Raw genomic sequence first — 18,600 nt, forward strand, 5'->3', positions numbered from 1 at the left:
AGAGAGGAGCCGAGTCACAGGCTCCCGCTGAGACGCTGACATGTTTTGAGTCACTGAGTATTTAAAGCATCAGCACGCTACTGACTCACGCCCAGCAGAACAGTGCGAGCTAAGGCCAGGCAACTTTCTTTTTCTTTACCTCCTTCCCTCTCCCACCTCGAAATGTTATCTTAGCATTTGCAAACAACTCGCCCGCGTCACGAGGACACACTGCTGGGCAGTTTCCCTTGAGTGGACATTTGACACGGCGTTTTAGCTGATAGTTAGGAGTCGAGCTGTAGGCAGCAGTGACTGGGGTCCCGGTGCACCTCAAAGGCTCTGAAATCTAAACCCACAGAGGTAGATATGCAGGCAGACAGATGAGAGCACCTATCCAAGCAACTGCAATCAGCTACATCACATAGGGTGAAGTGTTTATTTCATCACCCCTGCTAGGTATTCCAGATACAAATCCAAGCCGAACACTATTAAATATATCTTGTTAATCGTTTTCAGAGACAATGCAGTCTTGTAATGCCTCTTCTTATATCTTGCGAGCTCTCTCTTTATACTTGTTTCGTGCACATAAGCCAAAGACGTACAAAACTCATTCATTAGAACACTAATGCCTTCTCTTTTTGAACAGAGGCAGATGAGATGGGGTTAAATTCAAATTATTCATAGAATTCATGACACACTTTCATTTTGCTGCTATTCTACACAGGCGGAGAGGTGTTTGGGGTCTTGGAATGAAGTGTTTATGCAAAGTTAATCAGATCTGATGTGACTCAGAGTTTGAGTGAGTGAGGGAGAGAGAGTGAACACAGTGCACAAGGCACGGAGCATCACCATGGCAGCCGAGTCCCACCCGCGTCCTGCAGGTGTGTGACTCACCCATCAGCTCCACAAAAAGAGACAGAAGACACTGCACAGAGAGGCAATCTCTCCATCTCTCTCCCTCTCTCCGACACACGCCACACTGGCAGCTTCCATGTGGGCTTGCCACACACACCCATGCGCTCATTCACAAACCTGCGGCACCGCTTCCGCACGTACCGCGGCGACGCCAAACTCCATCGATCACGACGTTCAACCCTCTGATGCTTCTCACCACTCGACTGCAGCGCCGCGCTCTTTAAGGCACAAAGACGCACACTGGCACTTGTTCTGCCTTGCGTTCAAACAGACACAAGCGCAACAAAAACACAAACGGTGAATGAAACTCTCACACGCACGCACGCACACGCCCCTAAGCTCTCTTATTAAATTGTTGTGAAGCTCGAATCTCTATTGAGATGGGAATAGAGAAGAATGGCATATGACTGGACCTACTTTACAAAAAATAAAGAAATAAAAAAACAAGCAAGCAGGGAGTGTTTTGACCATGACCGCTCTTGGTAATGAAATGAAAAGCTCTATAGGGAGGGTGTGTAATGTGGGTTTTGTTTCCAGGTATACAGTTTTGAGGGTACAGCTAATGAAAGAATGGAATTGATTTGAGATTTCATCATTATGAGTTACATTATGACCTTGGCATTTCTTTTCACTTTTGAATGTCCAGCATACACAACCTTTCCTTTATCCATCCATTCAGTCCCTGATTTTAGAGTTCTGAGGTTGTATAATTTTGTCCAAAAAAAACCAAGATAAATTACTTTGTAATGTTATTACATTACCACCTCAGGTTCATCGACAGGTAGACTAAAAAGTTTGCTCAGAGCAGAAGTAAACCTACAGCAGAGGGAAGCAGAGTGTTCAGCTACAGTCGGGACATGGGCGTGAAGGAAGGCTCGTGTCCCTGAGTCCCCTTGCACTTTGAAACGTCCTACCGTCACTGTTCTTAAGCCAAGATGAGTTTTGCTCTAGAAGCCAGAGGCCTTAAAAGGCTCCGCAGTGTCTGAGCACACGCTGGGAGAATGACACGGCAGGGGATCTCTCCAGCTCGGCTACAGCCTCATGGCTGCTCTAAGCTTGGCTGACCTCCCCCGTGGATTCCCCTGCACCTCCTCCTTGCTGGGGAGCACAACCTTCCTCCGCAGGTGCGCCCAGCGTCCACTCTCCGCCTCTCCCTCTTCGCCGTCCTGTTCCTCGTCCGCGGCCCGGATGAGCTGGCGGACGCCGCCGCGCCGCGGGGCGGCTAGGTCCTCGCCGCGGAGGAAGCGCTTGACGATGCGGTCCTCCAGGGAGTGGAAGGTGAGCACGCACAGACGGCCGCCCGGCCGCAGGAGGCGCTGCGCCTCCTGCAGTCCTGCCACCAGCTCGTTCAGCTCGTCGTTCACGAACACGCGCAGCGCCTGGAAGGTCTTGGTAGCCACGTGAGAGGGTCTCTGCAGCCGGTCTCGCCGGGCGTATTCGGCACAGGCAGGGAACGCTCCTCCAGAGGGACGGGGGAGAGACAACAGGTGACAGTTAAAAGAATGGTTTAGCAAAAAACAAAAACAAACCAAAAAAAAACCCCCCCACATATTTCCAGAATTTTCCACTTGAACAAATGTAGTCAGTCAGACAAGAAGTTTGGTGCCTAGACATTTGCTTTATTCATTTTAACGTATACGGTTAATCTAGCTAGTAAGTATGGAAATACATGGCCTTCATGTACTTGTTTTAAATAACTGATTTTGGACAATAACAGAGGAATCTGTATTTAGAAATATATCTATATAAGTAATATATAAGAAATATAAGTTCAAATTCTATTAAGATTTCCAGTACATGTACGCCTTTAAAGAAGAAAGGGATTCTTCCAAGATGGCTGCTCCCATAATTTTATAACAGTCATCCATACAATGAACTTTTTACATTTTTTTGCAGATTACAGTAAATCATACTTTGTCATAAACAGCATGGGCAAGTCTGCATAACATTACTTACAAGAATATCCCCATGCCTAACCTTGAGATTTTTATTTATTTTTAGCATTTAGGGTAATAGTCATACAGTAATTATATGTCAAATGCTTGCTTTTAGAGTTATAGAGAGCAAAAATTACATACCATAGATTATGGAAAGATTTCAATATTGAAAAATTTCAATATTATTTTTATAACGTAATAACGTAGCAGTTGGGCTATTCACTTCATTTTTATGGAGACTGTCAAAGAACAGAAGACTTCAATATTTTGGCATTTATGTGGTAGTAATGTTCTCTGCGACTGACTGAACGCATGGAGGGTGACGTGTGTTGGTACACATCTTTGCATGTCCCCTTGAAAACGTCCATCAATGCTAACTCTCTATTTATACACTTCAGATTCAGATCACTTCATCAGGAAACATTTTTGCCTCGAGATTAAAAGATCTTACTTGCAGTAGAAACTAAGGTAGCTGCTAAGTACCTATCAACCATCAGATTGCAGGTAACTAGAGCATTATCCATTAAGTACAGCAAATACCTTCATACCTACAGTAATTCACAAAATAGTTTGAGGACATGACATCTTTGATGTATGTTATTAGGCTTACCATTTCATTTTCCTAAATTGAAAATTGCACCATCGATAACCATTTTGCACCATGAGTAACTCTAAACTTTAAAATACTTAAAAACCATTTTAAATTTCCCCGAATGCTGCTAAAAGTGTTTTTGAGGTATACCTCTAGGATATTTGTTTAAGACTTGGATCAACATTACTGGAGGCAAGAGTGTGGAGATTTGGGAAACAGCTACATAGCTACGTCTCATTGCTGCAGAGCTAATAAAAGAGATAGTCGGTAATAAATCCTTCTTGTTTGATCGACCATATTTGGCAGTTTTTGAAAGTTTGATTTTTATTTATTCATTTTTTTTAAAGATCATAAGTAAAAATGACATTGTATTGCACAGGTAAATCATAGCTCAGCTCCTAGAGATGTAATTTCTAATAAACTGATTTAGCTAATAGATTTGTTTTAGCCTACCTAAAAATTAGGAAACAATTGTTTTATAATCTCTGCACTATATATGTTAAAGGATAGCCCCTCCCCCCACCCCCCAAATTATTGTGCCCTTTGCCCTTACAAAACATTGGGCACAGCAGCGGTTTTTTACCACCAAGCAAATCAGGGAAATGAGATTGGTTGCCCCCTGCTGGCCACAAGTGGCTGGCTGAAAAAACTTAAAAACCAACTTAAAACGCTTTCTTACATTGTTTGGCATCAAAGAGATTCCACAACACAACAGCCAGCTAATCAGAACTCCAGAACACAACCATGAAACGCTCGTATCCTAGCAGCACCCATAAAAGAAAAAAAAGGAAAATGAAGGAAAAGAAACCTGGATGGTTCACTTCTGACTGTAGTAAAGTAAAGATTGTACAGGGTGGGTAAATGCTGGAATTTATCTTTGATTAGAGCCCCTAGACATAACTTTGCTTGAGGTCCCAGAAATGACAAATCCGCTCATGACTGGGCATTTTCCTGAAGCTATTGCAGCATGTTAACATTATAAAAGCCCCAGATAATACCTAAAAGTTGCTGTCACTCAGGGGCTGCAAATTCACTTCCCTGCATAGTTTAGAGTTTAGAACTCTTATGTACATGATTAGCTTACCTCAGCTTCATGAGTTCAAGATATGAACTTCAAGACATGAACCTGTGAAGGTCTTAGGCCTGGGGCCAAAGAAACACATTCACGAAGACCAAGATGTCAGCAGTGAACTCTACCCATCACACACGCTTGGGCTAAGAAGATGCTGGGGATATGTAGAATGCGATATGCCCAATATGCCCTACAGGTTCTACATGTCTATCAGCTACAACTGACCCCTGTACTTCATGACCACAATACTAGCAGAACTAAAGGAAGTGGACACTCTGATGAAACATTAATGAGGGAATTGTGCAGCATGGTATGCGGCTAAAAGTCTAAGATGTAAAACTCTGACTTAAAGCATTATACAAAGCATTAGATTTTCTGATTCTACAAAGTGAATTACTACACATGGTTAATATAGAATATAATGGTGCTGTTTGAATAAAACAAAAATCTCTTAAGAAAGCAAAAAATAAAAATAAAACAAAATAAATAATAAATGAAGCTAAAAATCATTGTATAAACAAAGCAGCAAAGCATACTTTAAAATGGAGCCTTCTGGGGAGAGACAGCGCATTCTTACGGGCCAGCAAGGGTTACTGGGCTCTGAAAACACGTGGGCTGACGTCCTGCCTAAGCTCAGACGGCTAGCTGACAATGCACACGTCTCAGGAAATCAGAAGCCGCGGCACGCCATAAACCAACGAGCAACTGCAAAGCCTCCCAACAGGCTCCCAAACCCTTTCGAAACGAGGTGGGAGTTTCCATTTATGTTTGCAAAAAGATTTATTTCCTCCTTCTCCTGGCTGGGGAACAGAAAGCTTTATTTCCAGGTCTGTCTGATTATGGCTGATCTCGAGGCAGGATTCTATTTCGACTGATACGAATGCGACTCGGTAAGGTGTGGGATCAAATAAAGACACTTTCGGTAAATCAGTTTCTCATAGCAAATAAAAACGAAGGAAAGAACAATAATATATGGCCAAATGTAGGAAAAATTAACAAAATCAATTTCGTTTTAAGATTAATGAGAAATGTCTCAACATAAAAGCACTGACCCTAAGCATAAAAGCTTATTTGACAGACTAAACATAAATTACATCATATTTCACATAGGCTACTACACAGTTCATACATCATTCGTCTGCCAAATGGATCAGATGACATCATGGCACATAAATAAGACTTATACTCCAATCAGTTGATTGATGGAGATGAAGGAAAGGAGCGTTTTAGCAGCTCAAAAAAAACAAAACAAAAAAAAACAACCCGTTTTCTCATTTGGTTTGTATACAACAGCAGTTCCTGGTCATGTTTGTTTGTGCTTAAGAGCTCAGAGGACAGAATAAAGGAAGGATGTACCAGGTCTTTGTTGACAGCGCATAGCACACACACGCTCACACACACACACACACGCGCATGCACACGTGCACACGCACACACAGACAGATGCGCACACATAGACGCGCACACACACAGACAGACACGCACAGACAGACGCGCGCGCGCACACGCACACAGACAGACACACGCGCACAGACAGACGCGCACACACAAACACACAAACACAGACGCGCACGCACAAACACAGACGCGCGCGCGCGCACACACGCCCGCGCGCGCGCACACAGACGCACGCGCGCACACACACAGACACAGAGACAGACACAGACAGACAGACACAGACAAAGACACACACACAGACAGACAGACACAGACACACACAGACACACACATCTGCCTAACAAGGGTCAAGAAAAGCTGAGCGTGCCATGGTTCAGCAACTACCCTGGCAGGTGATCCATTTGTGAGCAGAGAAGAGAAAAAGAAAAGGAGAGACAGACAGAGAGCTGGTGAGAGACGTATCATCACAAACGTCTAACACTTCTGACCTCGAGTGACTCACCAGCCAATCAATAAGACCACAGGCCCCTGCCCAACCTGTCTCCTGTTCTTGTTCTTAAGACATCGGGAGAGCAGGGTGGAGATGCAGAAAAACAGAAGGAGAAAAGAAAAAAAACATTTGGGGGAGAATAAAATGACAGAGGAGTAAACGATAGGAAGATGGGACCGTGGGAAGGGCGAAGGAGAGAACGGCAGGACACGAGGAACCAGGGCGTATGTGTACAAACGCGAAGGAGAGAAATTAGGTTGAGAGGAGCAGGAGATCCTACACTGAAACAGATGGCGCCAGCACACAAATACGACCAACCGAGGGCGTGGGCTACAGCACACAAACAAACAAGCAGGCATGTACAAAGTCAGCCAGAACACAATGACTATCTGTTATGTTGTCATGTGAAATTCATAGGGCAACATGCAAATTGACCAATTTCTCGATATCGCTATGACGATGAAGTAAAACAGATCAGTTTTGAAATGGAGCCACAGAGTGAATTTCCTTTAAAAACTCTGAGTCAAATGAACTCTTGTGAATATATCTGTACGCGAGTCACTCAGTGGCTGATTCTTTTATCAAAGAGCTCTTTCCTTATTGTTTTTTAGCCAGCAAAAATGTGTCATTCTTTATTTAGCTAAAATAGCTTGAAGTTGAGGATAAAATTCAACATATTTTGAAACAATTTTCTGACAGCTCATAGTGTTGGAATGAAAAGGGAAAGGGATACATTTCCTTAATACACTGTTAAAATATACGCTAAAACATGAACGTGTTCTGAAAGTAAAAAAATCAAAAAAGCTTTTAGCATTTTTAGCCTTAGCAAAGCCATAACACACTTTTCATTCATTGTAGCTAATAATCGTACGCACGCACGCATACACGGCTAGCCAGTATAAGGCATTACATTATGTGAGTGTTATCTGGAACTCTATAGAGAGCACCTAATTGAGTGCCTGTCTACAGTGAGAGGGGAGGGATTAGTGGGTAACACCCGACTGCTTGTGGAACTGATAATTGGCAGTATGTCTTGTTTAGGTCAGGCTGATTATTGTGTGGCACCCCACTATAGTGAAGAGAGAGGGCAGTCTTGAATAAGGCTCTACCCTCACACATTTTAGCTTGAATAGAAGTCTAATTCTTAATCGAACCTGTAGACTGAATGACCTCTTTCCTTTTGTCATACTGTTCTATTATTCATTATCCCCTGTTGCCCCTTGCAGCGAACTACAGACAACATTTGAAATTCAAGGCTACATTACATCATTAATGCTGTGTTCTCCACGCAAACAATGGCCGGAATTATCAAGTTGCTGAACTGATTGTGCTCTTGTTATAAAATTCTTGGCCTGAATTACTACAATTGCTGTTAGATTAAACCGACCGCTTAAAACAAATTAAAACAAACACCAGCGGGTCACATCACTAGCCTTTAATTGATTTACAGGAAAATAAATCTCATAAATACGCTTCTTAAGGACCATAAAGTGTATGATGGCCAAAAATGTATCAAAACTGAAGGGTATTTATTTATTAAATTTTTTTCGTGATTTTCCACCACAGGATTGACAAAGGTGCTGACGAAACAAAAAACAAGGACTTGTAAGGGAGTCACGGCATGGAATATAGAGGCTATGGAACAGAGGTAACAGGCTTGGATGGAGAAAGCAGGCTACTATGTGTGGAGCAGAGAGGAGCCACATCATGCTTATCCCCACCAGAAGCCCTGGGCTTACTGCACAGCCTTTAAAAGGGCCATGCCATATTCCTCCAGGGGCCCCTGGGTTACAGCATCCAGGCTGCACAGTAATTCAGAAGGCACTCTGACTCCAAAGTCAGCAAGAGGCCCTGCTTCTGGTTCGTACTCAGAGTGACCGTTATGCAGTGCAACCTCTGGCCTGACACTGTCTCCAGAGCCGAGCTGCATCACCGGCGCCAGGTGTCAGAGCGAGGTGGACAAGCAGAAAACTGTCCTGCGGAATCCTTCCAATTACAGCCTGTAACATGTCCAGCGGTTCAGAGCCACGGCGAACCGGACCAAGGCAGCGTCTACACGTGTAGCATGCAGTTCTGGCCCTCCTCTATAAACCGGGAAGCAGAGAACGGGAAAAAAAATCCTTATGGAACGTGCAGGTTTTCCGTTCTTGATTTTGTTTTGATAAATGTCTCGTTTGCCTGTCAGGTTTCAAGGATCAAAAAAAAAAAAAAAAAAAAAAAAGGAAGAAGTGGAGCCAGTCACTTAGGTACTTACCTGAGTCAGGTCTGACGATGAGAAGAAGCTGATAAAGAGTTTTGATTTACTTCCAGGGTTTGACCCTGATGCACATCTCCTCCTCGTGTGTGCCGGGGGCCTCAGTACAGGGCTGAATCCCTTGCTATGACAAAGTGATGACTCATCCGTGATGATTGTGTCTCATGGACAAACTTACATATTTCTGTTTGGATCCCTATTCTGAAATAAAATGAATGAAGATGAGGGAGACAGCATTGGGAAAGAAATCAAGAAGAGGGTGAGAGAGCGAGCGAGCGAGAGAGAGAGCGAAAAAAATGAAAGCCCTCCATCTTCTCATTTACCTCGTGTGTCTTCTGCAGATTTGAACATTAACTCCCAACCTGGGATGATTCTTGTGTTCACCTGCGAGCGGGCACGTGGAGGATGTAATATCTGTTGACAGTGCCGATTGATGCTGCGTTTCCTGAAAGTCCTGGAAGGGCCCTTACATGGGGGCGGGGCCGGTGTACCATGTCAAGGCATTGGGCGGTTTTATGCACAAAGAGCAATGCCTTATTATTAGCTCATAAATCCCCCTTTATAGATGACCCAATGCATGCTGGGACACAGTACATTATGAACGTCGAAAGGGGTTTGAGACGCTGTCATTGGCCTGTGGGGGAACTCTCAGCGGAGTGAGGCTTTTCCATGTCATTGACTGTTATTAGGATTTTCTGTTGCTTTTTCCCTCCACTTCCATCCGAGTAACTGTGCCGGCAGCCGTAAGCAGGTGAGGTGTGACGGTGTGCCGGGTCAGTGGGCCCGCCCAATGGCGACTCGCTTTCCCTAGGCGACTCGCGGTCAGAGAGGATATCGCCTGGCCGGCCCTTCACGCACCTCTACTGCTGGAAGAACCGAACCCTCTCTCCGAGATGATGCTGGGCTCAGGCTGAGCTAAGCGCCTGATTTACATCATCATCCAAGGATGCACAGAGCAGTTGCCGGAGGAGTCTTCTCAAAACAGCATAAAAACAAACAAACAAAAAAAAACAACTTATTACAGCCTAACTGTAAAGGGTAGCAACAAAGATCGTGTCTCGCTACCACAGACTCCAAGAAGAGTCACAGAGGCCCGAGCAGGTCTGGGCAGCACCAAGAAGAAATCTGAGCAAGAAACAGAACGATCGATTTTCATCAGAGCTACAACGAGGCAGCACTCCAGCCGCTGATCAATACCGCGCTGATTAGCATCCCGCGATGATATTAACAGGACCGGGAGCCTAAATGATTCTTTAACTGCACCAGTGAAAGCCTTGAGCCAAATCAATCAGGTGACATTTTAGAATTTTAAGATTTGCATTTTTTTCCAAGCGGAAAAGTGCGAAGCATGCCAACTCGCCCACGTGCAGTCGCCTCACGCCCAAAGTACCTGCTGGCTTCCAGGTCATCAAGCAGGCTGTGCTGGTTTGTCATGACCATGTCTATGACCTTTGTTTTATTCATTCATATGCATAATCAAAAAAAAAATAAAAAATTAAAAAATAAATAAATAAATAAATACCCATTAATATTTTTTGCTTAATGTTTTTAACTTGTGGCCTGACTGGTGATTTATCAAAAACTGGTCAACAATTGATTCAAAAAGTCCAACGTCAAATAGGTTTTAAAAAACAGGCATGTCAGTGAGTAGGGCACAGACATCTGGGGTAGGGTTGGTGAGGGGAGGTTGTCTGTAACTGGTTAGTGCTACCGTAGGTGTGAACAGGCCGCAGGCCTGGGGCTTATTACGATACCGGCTGGTCCCTGACGCGCACGGCCGTAGGGAAGAGGCAAGGGGACACTCTCCCGTTGGACACCGCGTAATCTTCTGCCAGTCCAGCCGGGTCCACGCTGGTGGGAATATTAGAGCAGCGCGGGCTGCTGCTTGGAGGTACACAGCCGACACACGTGGGGAGGGACAAGTGTGGCCATGGCCAGGATTTAGGAAAGAGCGGAGAGTGATCTTTTGTATGGGGGAGGAATGGGGCAGGGCCAGTGCTCGTGTGAGCGGGGTGGCAGATGCAGAGGCTGGCCAAGCCCCAAACGCAGGGGCAAAGAGGCATCATGGGAGTAGAGTCATCTGCATAGGGAAAGAAGTCCCCAGATACTCATCACCGTGGCTTCCAGTTACACACACACACACACACACACACACACACACACACACACACACACACACACACACACACACACACACACACACACACACACACACACACACACACACACACACACACACACACACACACACACACGCGCTCCCTCATTGCCTCCCTCCACCTTGTCACTTGCTTCCCGGGGCAACGATGGTGTCACTAACCCGCTGGCATTCCCAAGAGACCCATGGGAGTCAAGACCTTCCGGATGGATGGGAACAAGCACTGGTGTTGACTAGCTCGGCTTTTTAAAAGAGATGAAACAACTGCCCTCTCTCACACCTGTTCTGCCACTGTGACGCACACGCTGGCCCCGCTTTACCGTCATCCATCGAACCGCCCCTTTCTGTTCTGTTCTCCTCTCTCTCTCTCTCTCTCTCTCCCTCCCTCCCTCCCCCATCCTCCTCTCACCTCCTTAGCAGCACGGGGTTATAAAAACAGCAGTGGTGGAAAAACAAAGCGTACGATAAATATAATATCATGCACCATCATGAAGCTGTCGCAACGTGGCGTGCGTGTGTGCACAAGGACGCGTGAGGCGTGTGTGGTGTGCGTGAGGGAGGAGGTGCAGCGATGGACACAAATAGGTGGGTGGAGGGACAAAAAAGAAACAAGAAAAGGGAGGAGACTAAGGAGAGACGCCAAATACAAATTAAAATAAACACCCCCCCCCCTCCCCAAAGGTTGGTAACCCCCTTCTCTCTTGCCTTGCTGTGTTTTATTAATAAGACTCATTGGAAAGTGAAGAGCCAACGGGTAGACGAGGGCTGCGTAAAGGGGGTGGGGACTGATTACGGATTACATTCGCCTCTCTACCCCCCCCCCCTCTCCGATCCAGGACAAATAGGTCCTGGAGGGAGACATCGGATGAATATTTCCCCTCTCCCTGCCCCTCTCCGTCTCGCTGCTGTCGCTTTCGAGTGGTGCGAGATGGCACGGGAAATTAATCCCAGGGGCGGTAGGGGTGGTGTGGTTGGAGGGTGGCAGGCGGGGGTCTCTACCTGCCACGATGCGGGCTAGTTGCTGCGTCCGGACGATGGGGTGGAAGCTGCGTGCCTGCGCGATGGCCGCTGCGATTTTCCTGGCGTGCCGCTCCTCCCCGTACGTGGCCAGCACGGACGTGAGCGCCTGCTGATCCAAGGCGTTGACGGCGTCAGCCGCGCCGGGCATGGCGGGGTACCTACGCACAAAGAGCAGCCCAATTAAGCCGCTTGACGTCACGGTCCTTCGCTGACAGGAGCGAAGGCTGACAGCCCTTAGACGCCTGCGAGAGGGGGAGAGAGAGAGAGAGAGAGAGCGAGCAAGGAGGGAAAGGAAAGAAAGAAATAAAAGAAAGAAAGAGGGAAAAAAAAGCCCTCCCTCGCTCCATTCCTCCCTCCCTCCCTCTTTCTCTCTTCCTCTCTTCCCACTCTGGGAGATGTGGGCTCGAGATCTATAAAAAGAGTGCGTGTGTGTGAGAGAGAGAGAGAGAGAGAGAGAGAGAGAGAAAGTGGTGGTTTGCAAATATATAGATCCCAAACCCAAATGTCTAAAATAGAGTCCTGGTCCATTTGTCTTTGAGCTTGAAATGGCAGTTATGCCTGTACACCTATATCACTTGCGAGGAGGGGGCGAGAAAGAGAGACAGACAGAAAAAGACAGCAAAAGAGAGAGAGAGAGAGAGAGAGAGAGAGAGAGAGAGAGAGAGAGACAGACAGACACACTAAAATGCACACACTGAACATGGGTAGCCGGTAAATAAATATTTCACACTTACCACGCTAAACTTGCTTAAACAGAGACTGCACCATGTCATTTGTCTTTATTCATCATTTTTAAATGATCAAAGCCTTAAACTGAGTCAAGGTTTAATCAAGCTGTAAAGCAAATGGAAGAAAGATGCCTACTAATCTTAGGAAAAGTATCAGAATTTTGCTTGAAGTTCACCTTATTATAGACTCAGGACCTCTGACCTGATCAAAGTTGATTCTGACCTTGTTTAACCAAGATGAACTCAACAACCTGATGACATTTTTCTGTAGGGGGGACAAAATTAGCCATAATTGCCCATTTTCTGCCCATTTGGGTAATAAAATGCTTCATTTAGCTTGCAGGCCACAAGTGAAAAGTGTACCAACTAAACTTTATCTCTGTTGATTCACCACTGCACCTAACTCATAAGCAAATGTTCATTCCCCACAGATCCCTCACGTTTTTCTTGGAGGGAAAAGCTAATCTTGATCTGCCAGGAAGCCTTGAAGCACGGGCCCCGCCCACCTCTCTGACAGAGCGAAGCAGGATTCTTCTTTGGTGTGTAGCTGGCGACGGCTTCGGCATCACAAGCCCATGGCTGCAGTGGGCGCAGAGAAAAGCTTCGGAGGCGTCAGTCAGCTACGAACATAGAGAAGCACGAAGCCCCACCCCCTCTCCCGCGCAAGGTCAGCGCAGGCAGAATGAGATCACCACGCGGCCTTGAAAGTCTGAGCTGCCGTCAGACGCAGTAAGGATTAGCATATCTGCACTATGGGCAAGGCCTGCGTCTGTCACTCCACTCAGTTATAAACCTCGACTTCTCTCGCTCTCTCTCTCTCCATCTCTCCCACCACTCCATCTCGCCCCCGGAATAATTCTGGAGTCAGCCCTGGTGGGTGGGTTACCCAGTTCATTATCAGTGGCAAACTTCTCAGAGACTTCTTGATAAAAGTTAGAGGCCTGCATCCATTCTTCAAATAAACAAGGGGGACATTAAAGGAGCGAGTAACAGAGGGCTTGTTAGACGAACGGATATTAATTATGGCAGGACCCCTTTGTTTACATGTAAACAAAGCTAATGGCTACCATTAACAGAAAACGGAGTGCAGGGCTTCCATCATTAGCACCAGAAAACAGTGCTGGTTTTCAGTCACTTTGGGCTGCCTTTAGCCAACTGAGCTTCATGGAAGTATACTGCTGTGTGCTCATAATTTGTGGTTGCTCATAATTAATATATAGGCAAAATGTTACATACTCAATATGCAGTAACATTCTGGAACAGTGTATGGATGCTGCCTTTAGCATACAGGTTTGGGAAACGGCACACATGACATGCGATCCTTTTCCTTCTGTTCATTTTTGTGTACGCGCCTTTTGAGGTATGCAGCTTGATGATGTCGAGCTTGTTCCTTTCTTTCTTTATTTCTTTGTGAGGGGGTTTTCTCTTCATTAGAAACACCCCCCTACGTGTGGGCAGCTGGATTACCTTGAAACTCGACAGAAACCGAACAGCCGTGGTGTTTAAATGTTTAAAATATGGGACATTACACTCGCATGCCTTCTCTCTGTCTCTCTCACTCTTTCTCTGTCCGTCTGTCTCTCTCCCTCGCGCACGCACAGACACACACACACACACACACACACACACACACACTCTCTCTCTCTCTCTCTCACAACGTTTCTCTTTGCTCCCTCTCCCATCTACCTCTTCTTACACACTGAAGAGAAGACGCCTGACATCCAACATGGCAGAGTTGACACTTTAACATACCGTATTTACACACCGCGCCAAGCAGCTTAGATGTCCTACGGCTACGGTGGAGGGACGGCACAACTCAGAAGTGCTTCACTGCACACTACCAAGGCATAATGCACAAAGAACGTTTTTCATTAGCTAGTTTGTCCACTTGTGCACAAAGTTGGTCTCTGGTGGCCAAGGTGGACAGATCAGGTCCAACGGCCATACAGAACACTGTACGCCTGCTATCGCCCTGAAACTCTCGCAGACGCTCTAAATGGCCAGACGAGATGAACTTGAAAGACCACTTATAGGGATGAAATATTCCCTGCAATTTACAACATAATTCCAGTTCATTACAGCTGGTCTATATAGTATAAAGTAATCACACTCTATGAAGGAATATTAGGCAACACTAAATAATGTCTAGCCTACTTAAATGTTCATGAGACAAGAATTATTCTGGGGTCCTACCCTAACAGCAAACATGGGTAAGGCCCACATGCGTAACATACTTGAAATTGATGATGGGTAACATCTCACTGAGACAGAACTTCAAAAAGCATTCCCCTCTGCAGCTGGCTGGGCTCCTATCGTCAGCTCCTATCATAAACTCCAGAAGCAACGTGAACTCCGGCATGGCACCTGTCTCCATCCATCCTCATGTCCAGCGGTCCATCCTTGCTGAGGGAGAAGCCTCTCACCGCAACATCCATCTGCATGGAGGAGCATCCGGCGTCCAGCAGGGCAGCGTCCAGGCCGCTGTCGGCCAGGCCGAGGCTGGGGAGCAGCTCTCTCAGCTGACTGAACCGCGCTAGCACAGGCCTCACCTGGCCCCTACACACACACACACACACGCAAAAAGAGAGAGAGAGAGAGAGAGAGAGAGAGAGAGAGAGAGACAGAGGCAGGGACTGGGTAAGAAAGGGAACAGAGGCAGTGAATGTCAGAGACCTCTGAGCTAAGTTCAGAGGAGAAACCAGCCTGCACATGCACTGGGTCTGGATCTGAGGAAGAGTGTGACAGGTGCACTGTGAATACACTCTGTAGCTGGTTATCCTGTTGCTAAGGCCCTAGTGGGTGTCTGCAACTACTACAGTTGATAAACCATTGCAAGAGAGAGAGAGGGAAAGGGGAAGAGAAAGAAATCACAATGTGCATACCACTGGGAAGGTAACAAAATATCATTCCATTTGTTTATCACCTTGGAGACGCAGAGACGGGGTAGAGATGGGTGGGGCGTGGGGGGAGCAGAGAGATTTGCTGCAGCACGTGAGCTAGTTCACACGGCACAAGCTCCACGCGCATGTGCCAGAAAGCGTGCGTGTCCGTACGCCGCTGTGTGGATGAGTGGTATGGGACCAGGCATGCGGCTGGAGCGCATTTTATTTGGGGTTGGGAGTGGAGGTGGTGAAGTGACGTGCGTGCTGACGTGGACTCCTTTTCATTCTTAATCATTCAGATGGACATGTGGGCGTCCGGGTATCTATCTATCTATCTATCTCTCTCTCTCTCTCTCTCTCTCTCTATGCCTTTGTGTTCATTTCCTACATTCCTCTGGCAAGCACATACTTATTATAAAGCAAAGAAATGTGCAAGCGAGCGGCTGCCGGACGATTAGATCAGCCCAATCCTCAACGTGAGATGTTCCAGCAGGGGCCGATAGGTTAAGACCACCTTGCCACCTCTACCTCTCCCCTGTAATAACTCTCTCTCTCTCTCTCTCTCTCTCTCTCTCTCTCTCTCTCTCTCTCTCTCTCTCTCTCTCTCTCTCTCTCTCTCTCTCTCTCTCTCTCTCTCTCTCTCTCTCTCTCTAGGAGCTATCCATTTTTACATGACCTCTTGTGGCTGGCGCGCGACACGACCCGGGTAAGCAGCGCCATATCGGAGCAAACGTCGGAGAGGAGGAGGAGGAAAAGGACAACAAGTGAAGAGGAGGCCCCGCCCTCTGCTCCGATCAGCGCTGCGTCCCGGAGTGCCTCCGCCAACCCCTCCCCAACAGAGTAGAGGAGGACCGAAAGCACCCCCGCCTCCGCCTCCCTGTCCTGCGCACACGGAGGTTCTCCTCCCCTCCCACACGCGACTCTTTTGCCCGTACGCCCACCAAGCCAGCTGAAAGATGAAGGGCAAGGGAGCAGCTCGGCAACTCCGCGCCCACGGCCTGGGTTTCCCTTGCTCCCCTACGCTGGCGATTAGTAGTCTCTCCCTCTCTCTGTCTCCCCCCCCCCCCCCCCACCCTCTTTCTCAGCATCCTCATTAATGTTCTGGAAAATCTATAGCGAGGCATTCTCTTGCCCACCCACGCAGTGCTCTCGGCGGGGGCGGTAAGCCCTGGGCCCAGCCCCACCATGGATCATTGGCTTCGGAAGAAGAGACGAAGCGTCTTAACCTGACACACAGAGCTGACAGGGCCGGGTACAGGGGTCCCCCTCCCTCTCCTATGTCAATATGCTGCCAGCTGAAGACCCCAGAGGTGCTAGGCTTCCCCCGACGTGGTCCCCTGTTCCTGAGGATCCTCTAGTCTCGTCTGAACATGTTGATGCTTTGTTTTTTCGCCTCTTTTGGTTAGCTCTCTAACCGGAGCCCCAGGTGACTGAACAGTAAGGAGAGTGGTCAGACCCAGGGAAGCTGCGCCACTGCCGAGCTGATGTGCAGGACCACGCCACAGCTGTTATGATTCCAACCTTGCCTTGCTGAGCGTTCAGCCAGGAGCCTGTTGACCTCTAACCCCCTTTAGGCCATAACATGCTCTAAAGTGAAGACAACTTTTCCACCAGATAAGACTGTATCTGAGAGCACGCAGGTGACCTGCGCGCCGTGTACAGACCCAGCGTTAGCAACATTTTTCAAGCATGCCGCTTCTCTTTCCACTGACTGAGGAAGATATAATAACTGTCTGAGTGTAAACACCATTAGCCAGTAGCAGAAGCCTGTGTCATTACACTGCGTGTTCATATGGTGCTCTGATGCCTCACGGCAAAGGTCTCCGAGCAGAGGACAGCAGGTTGGGCTTTTTTCCATTTGATGCAGAAAATCCTCCAGGAAACACATTCACGTAATAAACTGTAAATGCTTCTTCATTACCGCTGATCGATCCATGACCGCTAGTGACAGCAAAGCCGAGCCAGTTTAAACCTCACACCAAGGTGGAACAGCTGGGGCTAGTAACCAAGGCAGAGGTATTCACTCCCCAACCCTGGGAAGAGCGTAAGGTGAGGGGGGTGAGAACTGACGGGGAGTGAGCACGAGAAAGAGTGAGAGAGAAAGAGGGAACAAGTATGGGAGCGACAGCAAGAGAGTGAGAGAAAGAGCAAGAAAGAGTGGGAGTGAAAAAAGAGCAAGAGACAAAGACACAGAGAGAGTGTGAGAAAGAGAAGGAAAGAGAGAGAGAAAAACCTGCTGCACCTCTCGTTCATTTCACCTGCGGAGGGAGGCATCGGTGACATGCCCTGACACTGGCTGATCAATAATTGAGCGGAAACACTGATTAAATCGAGAGAAGGAGAGAGTCCCTGAGCCACTCCCCTCCGCTGCCTCCTCCACCTCCAAATGCCAAAGCCCCCACCACCACCTGAACCTTCCGCCCGTCAAGAGCATGGAGCCCCAAAGGCAGACGGCGGTGCGCACCGGGCGCGTCTGAAGACCTGAGCCTGTCACCAGTCAGCTCAGCCTGCCACCGACATGGACAAGGGCCACCCATGAAACTGAACAAAGGTGCTACTCCAATCCAATGGCGCGCAGGATGCTGTGACACAAAACACTAATAATCCATGCTTTCACACAGGTTTTCTTTCAAGTCCTTGTTTTTTTAAGGCTATTTTTAAAGTAAGACCATTTCCCGCCGAAAAACCTCGCTCATCATCGGTGCTGTTTATTTTCGTGTTCTACCTTATGAAAAAGTACCTATAATATGTTGACGCATTAAATGTGTCTAACAAAAACCTTCAGCACTGAATGCAACACCATCATTTTCTGTGTCAAAACAGCACTGAAAAGGCATTTAGGAATGTCCTTGAAAAATCCACGTATGTCTGATGAATCATAACTGAGTGCTTTGTAAAGGGAAGACATCTTATCCTCCATTATGCTTGTTTATCTGTTTAGCACATATAAGAAAAGAACTCTGAACCTGAGGGACCTTAGATTAGGCACACCACCCCTCATCTGCCTCTAGGAGACACCAACCAAACTGACAAAATACACACGTTGCCAAAGGCGCATAGCTAATCTCTCAATGCCAATGAAATAAATTTTGTTACAAAACATTGGTACTGTTACAAAAATTACAGTTATATACAACTATAAAGGTCACAAAAGACATTACGAAAATTTGAATTG

At 46.9% G+C, this 18,600-nt stretch overlaps 1 protein-coding gene across 3 annotated transcripts in view; it reads right to left on the bottom strand.

Moving 5' to 3' along the window:
- Window positions 1–1,395: 1,395 nt before the first annotated feature.
- The window catches only part of mettl15 (methyltransferase 15, mitochondrial 12S rRNA N4-cytidine), a 52,593-nt gene continuing 35,388 nt past the window's right edge, over window positions 1,396–18,600 (bottom strand). For 2 of the 3 annotated variants that reach the window (XM_035521102.1, XM_035521103.2), the window contains exons 4-6: window positions 14,908–15,099; window positions 11,795–11,973; window positions 1,396–2,353 (exon numbers count right to left, since the gene is read on the bottom strand). In XM_035521102.1, the coding sequence (XP_035376995.1) occupies window positions 1,926–2,353; window positions 11,795–11,973; window positions 14,908–15,099 (799 nt within the window). In that variant the 3' untranslated portion in view covers window positions 1,396–1,925. The remainder of the gene's footprint in view (window positions 2,354–11,794; window positions 11,974–14,907; window positions 15,100–18,600) is intronic. The other variant, XM_081706248.1, reaches the window with a different exon arrangement.

Source organism: Electrophorus electricus, chromosome 23, assembly GCF_041902795.1.
Source record: "Electrophorus electricus isolate QZ-2024a chromosome 23, ASM4190279v1, whole genome shotgun sequence".
Taxonomy (NCBI): Eukaryota; Metazoa; Chordata; class Actinopteri; order Gymnotiformes; family Gymnotidae; genus Electrophorus; species Electrophorus electricus.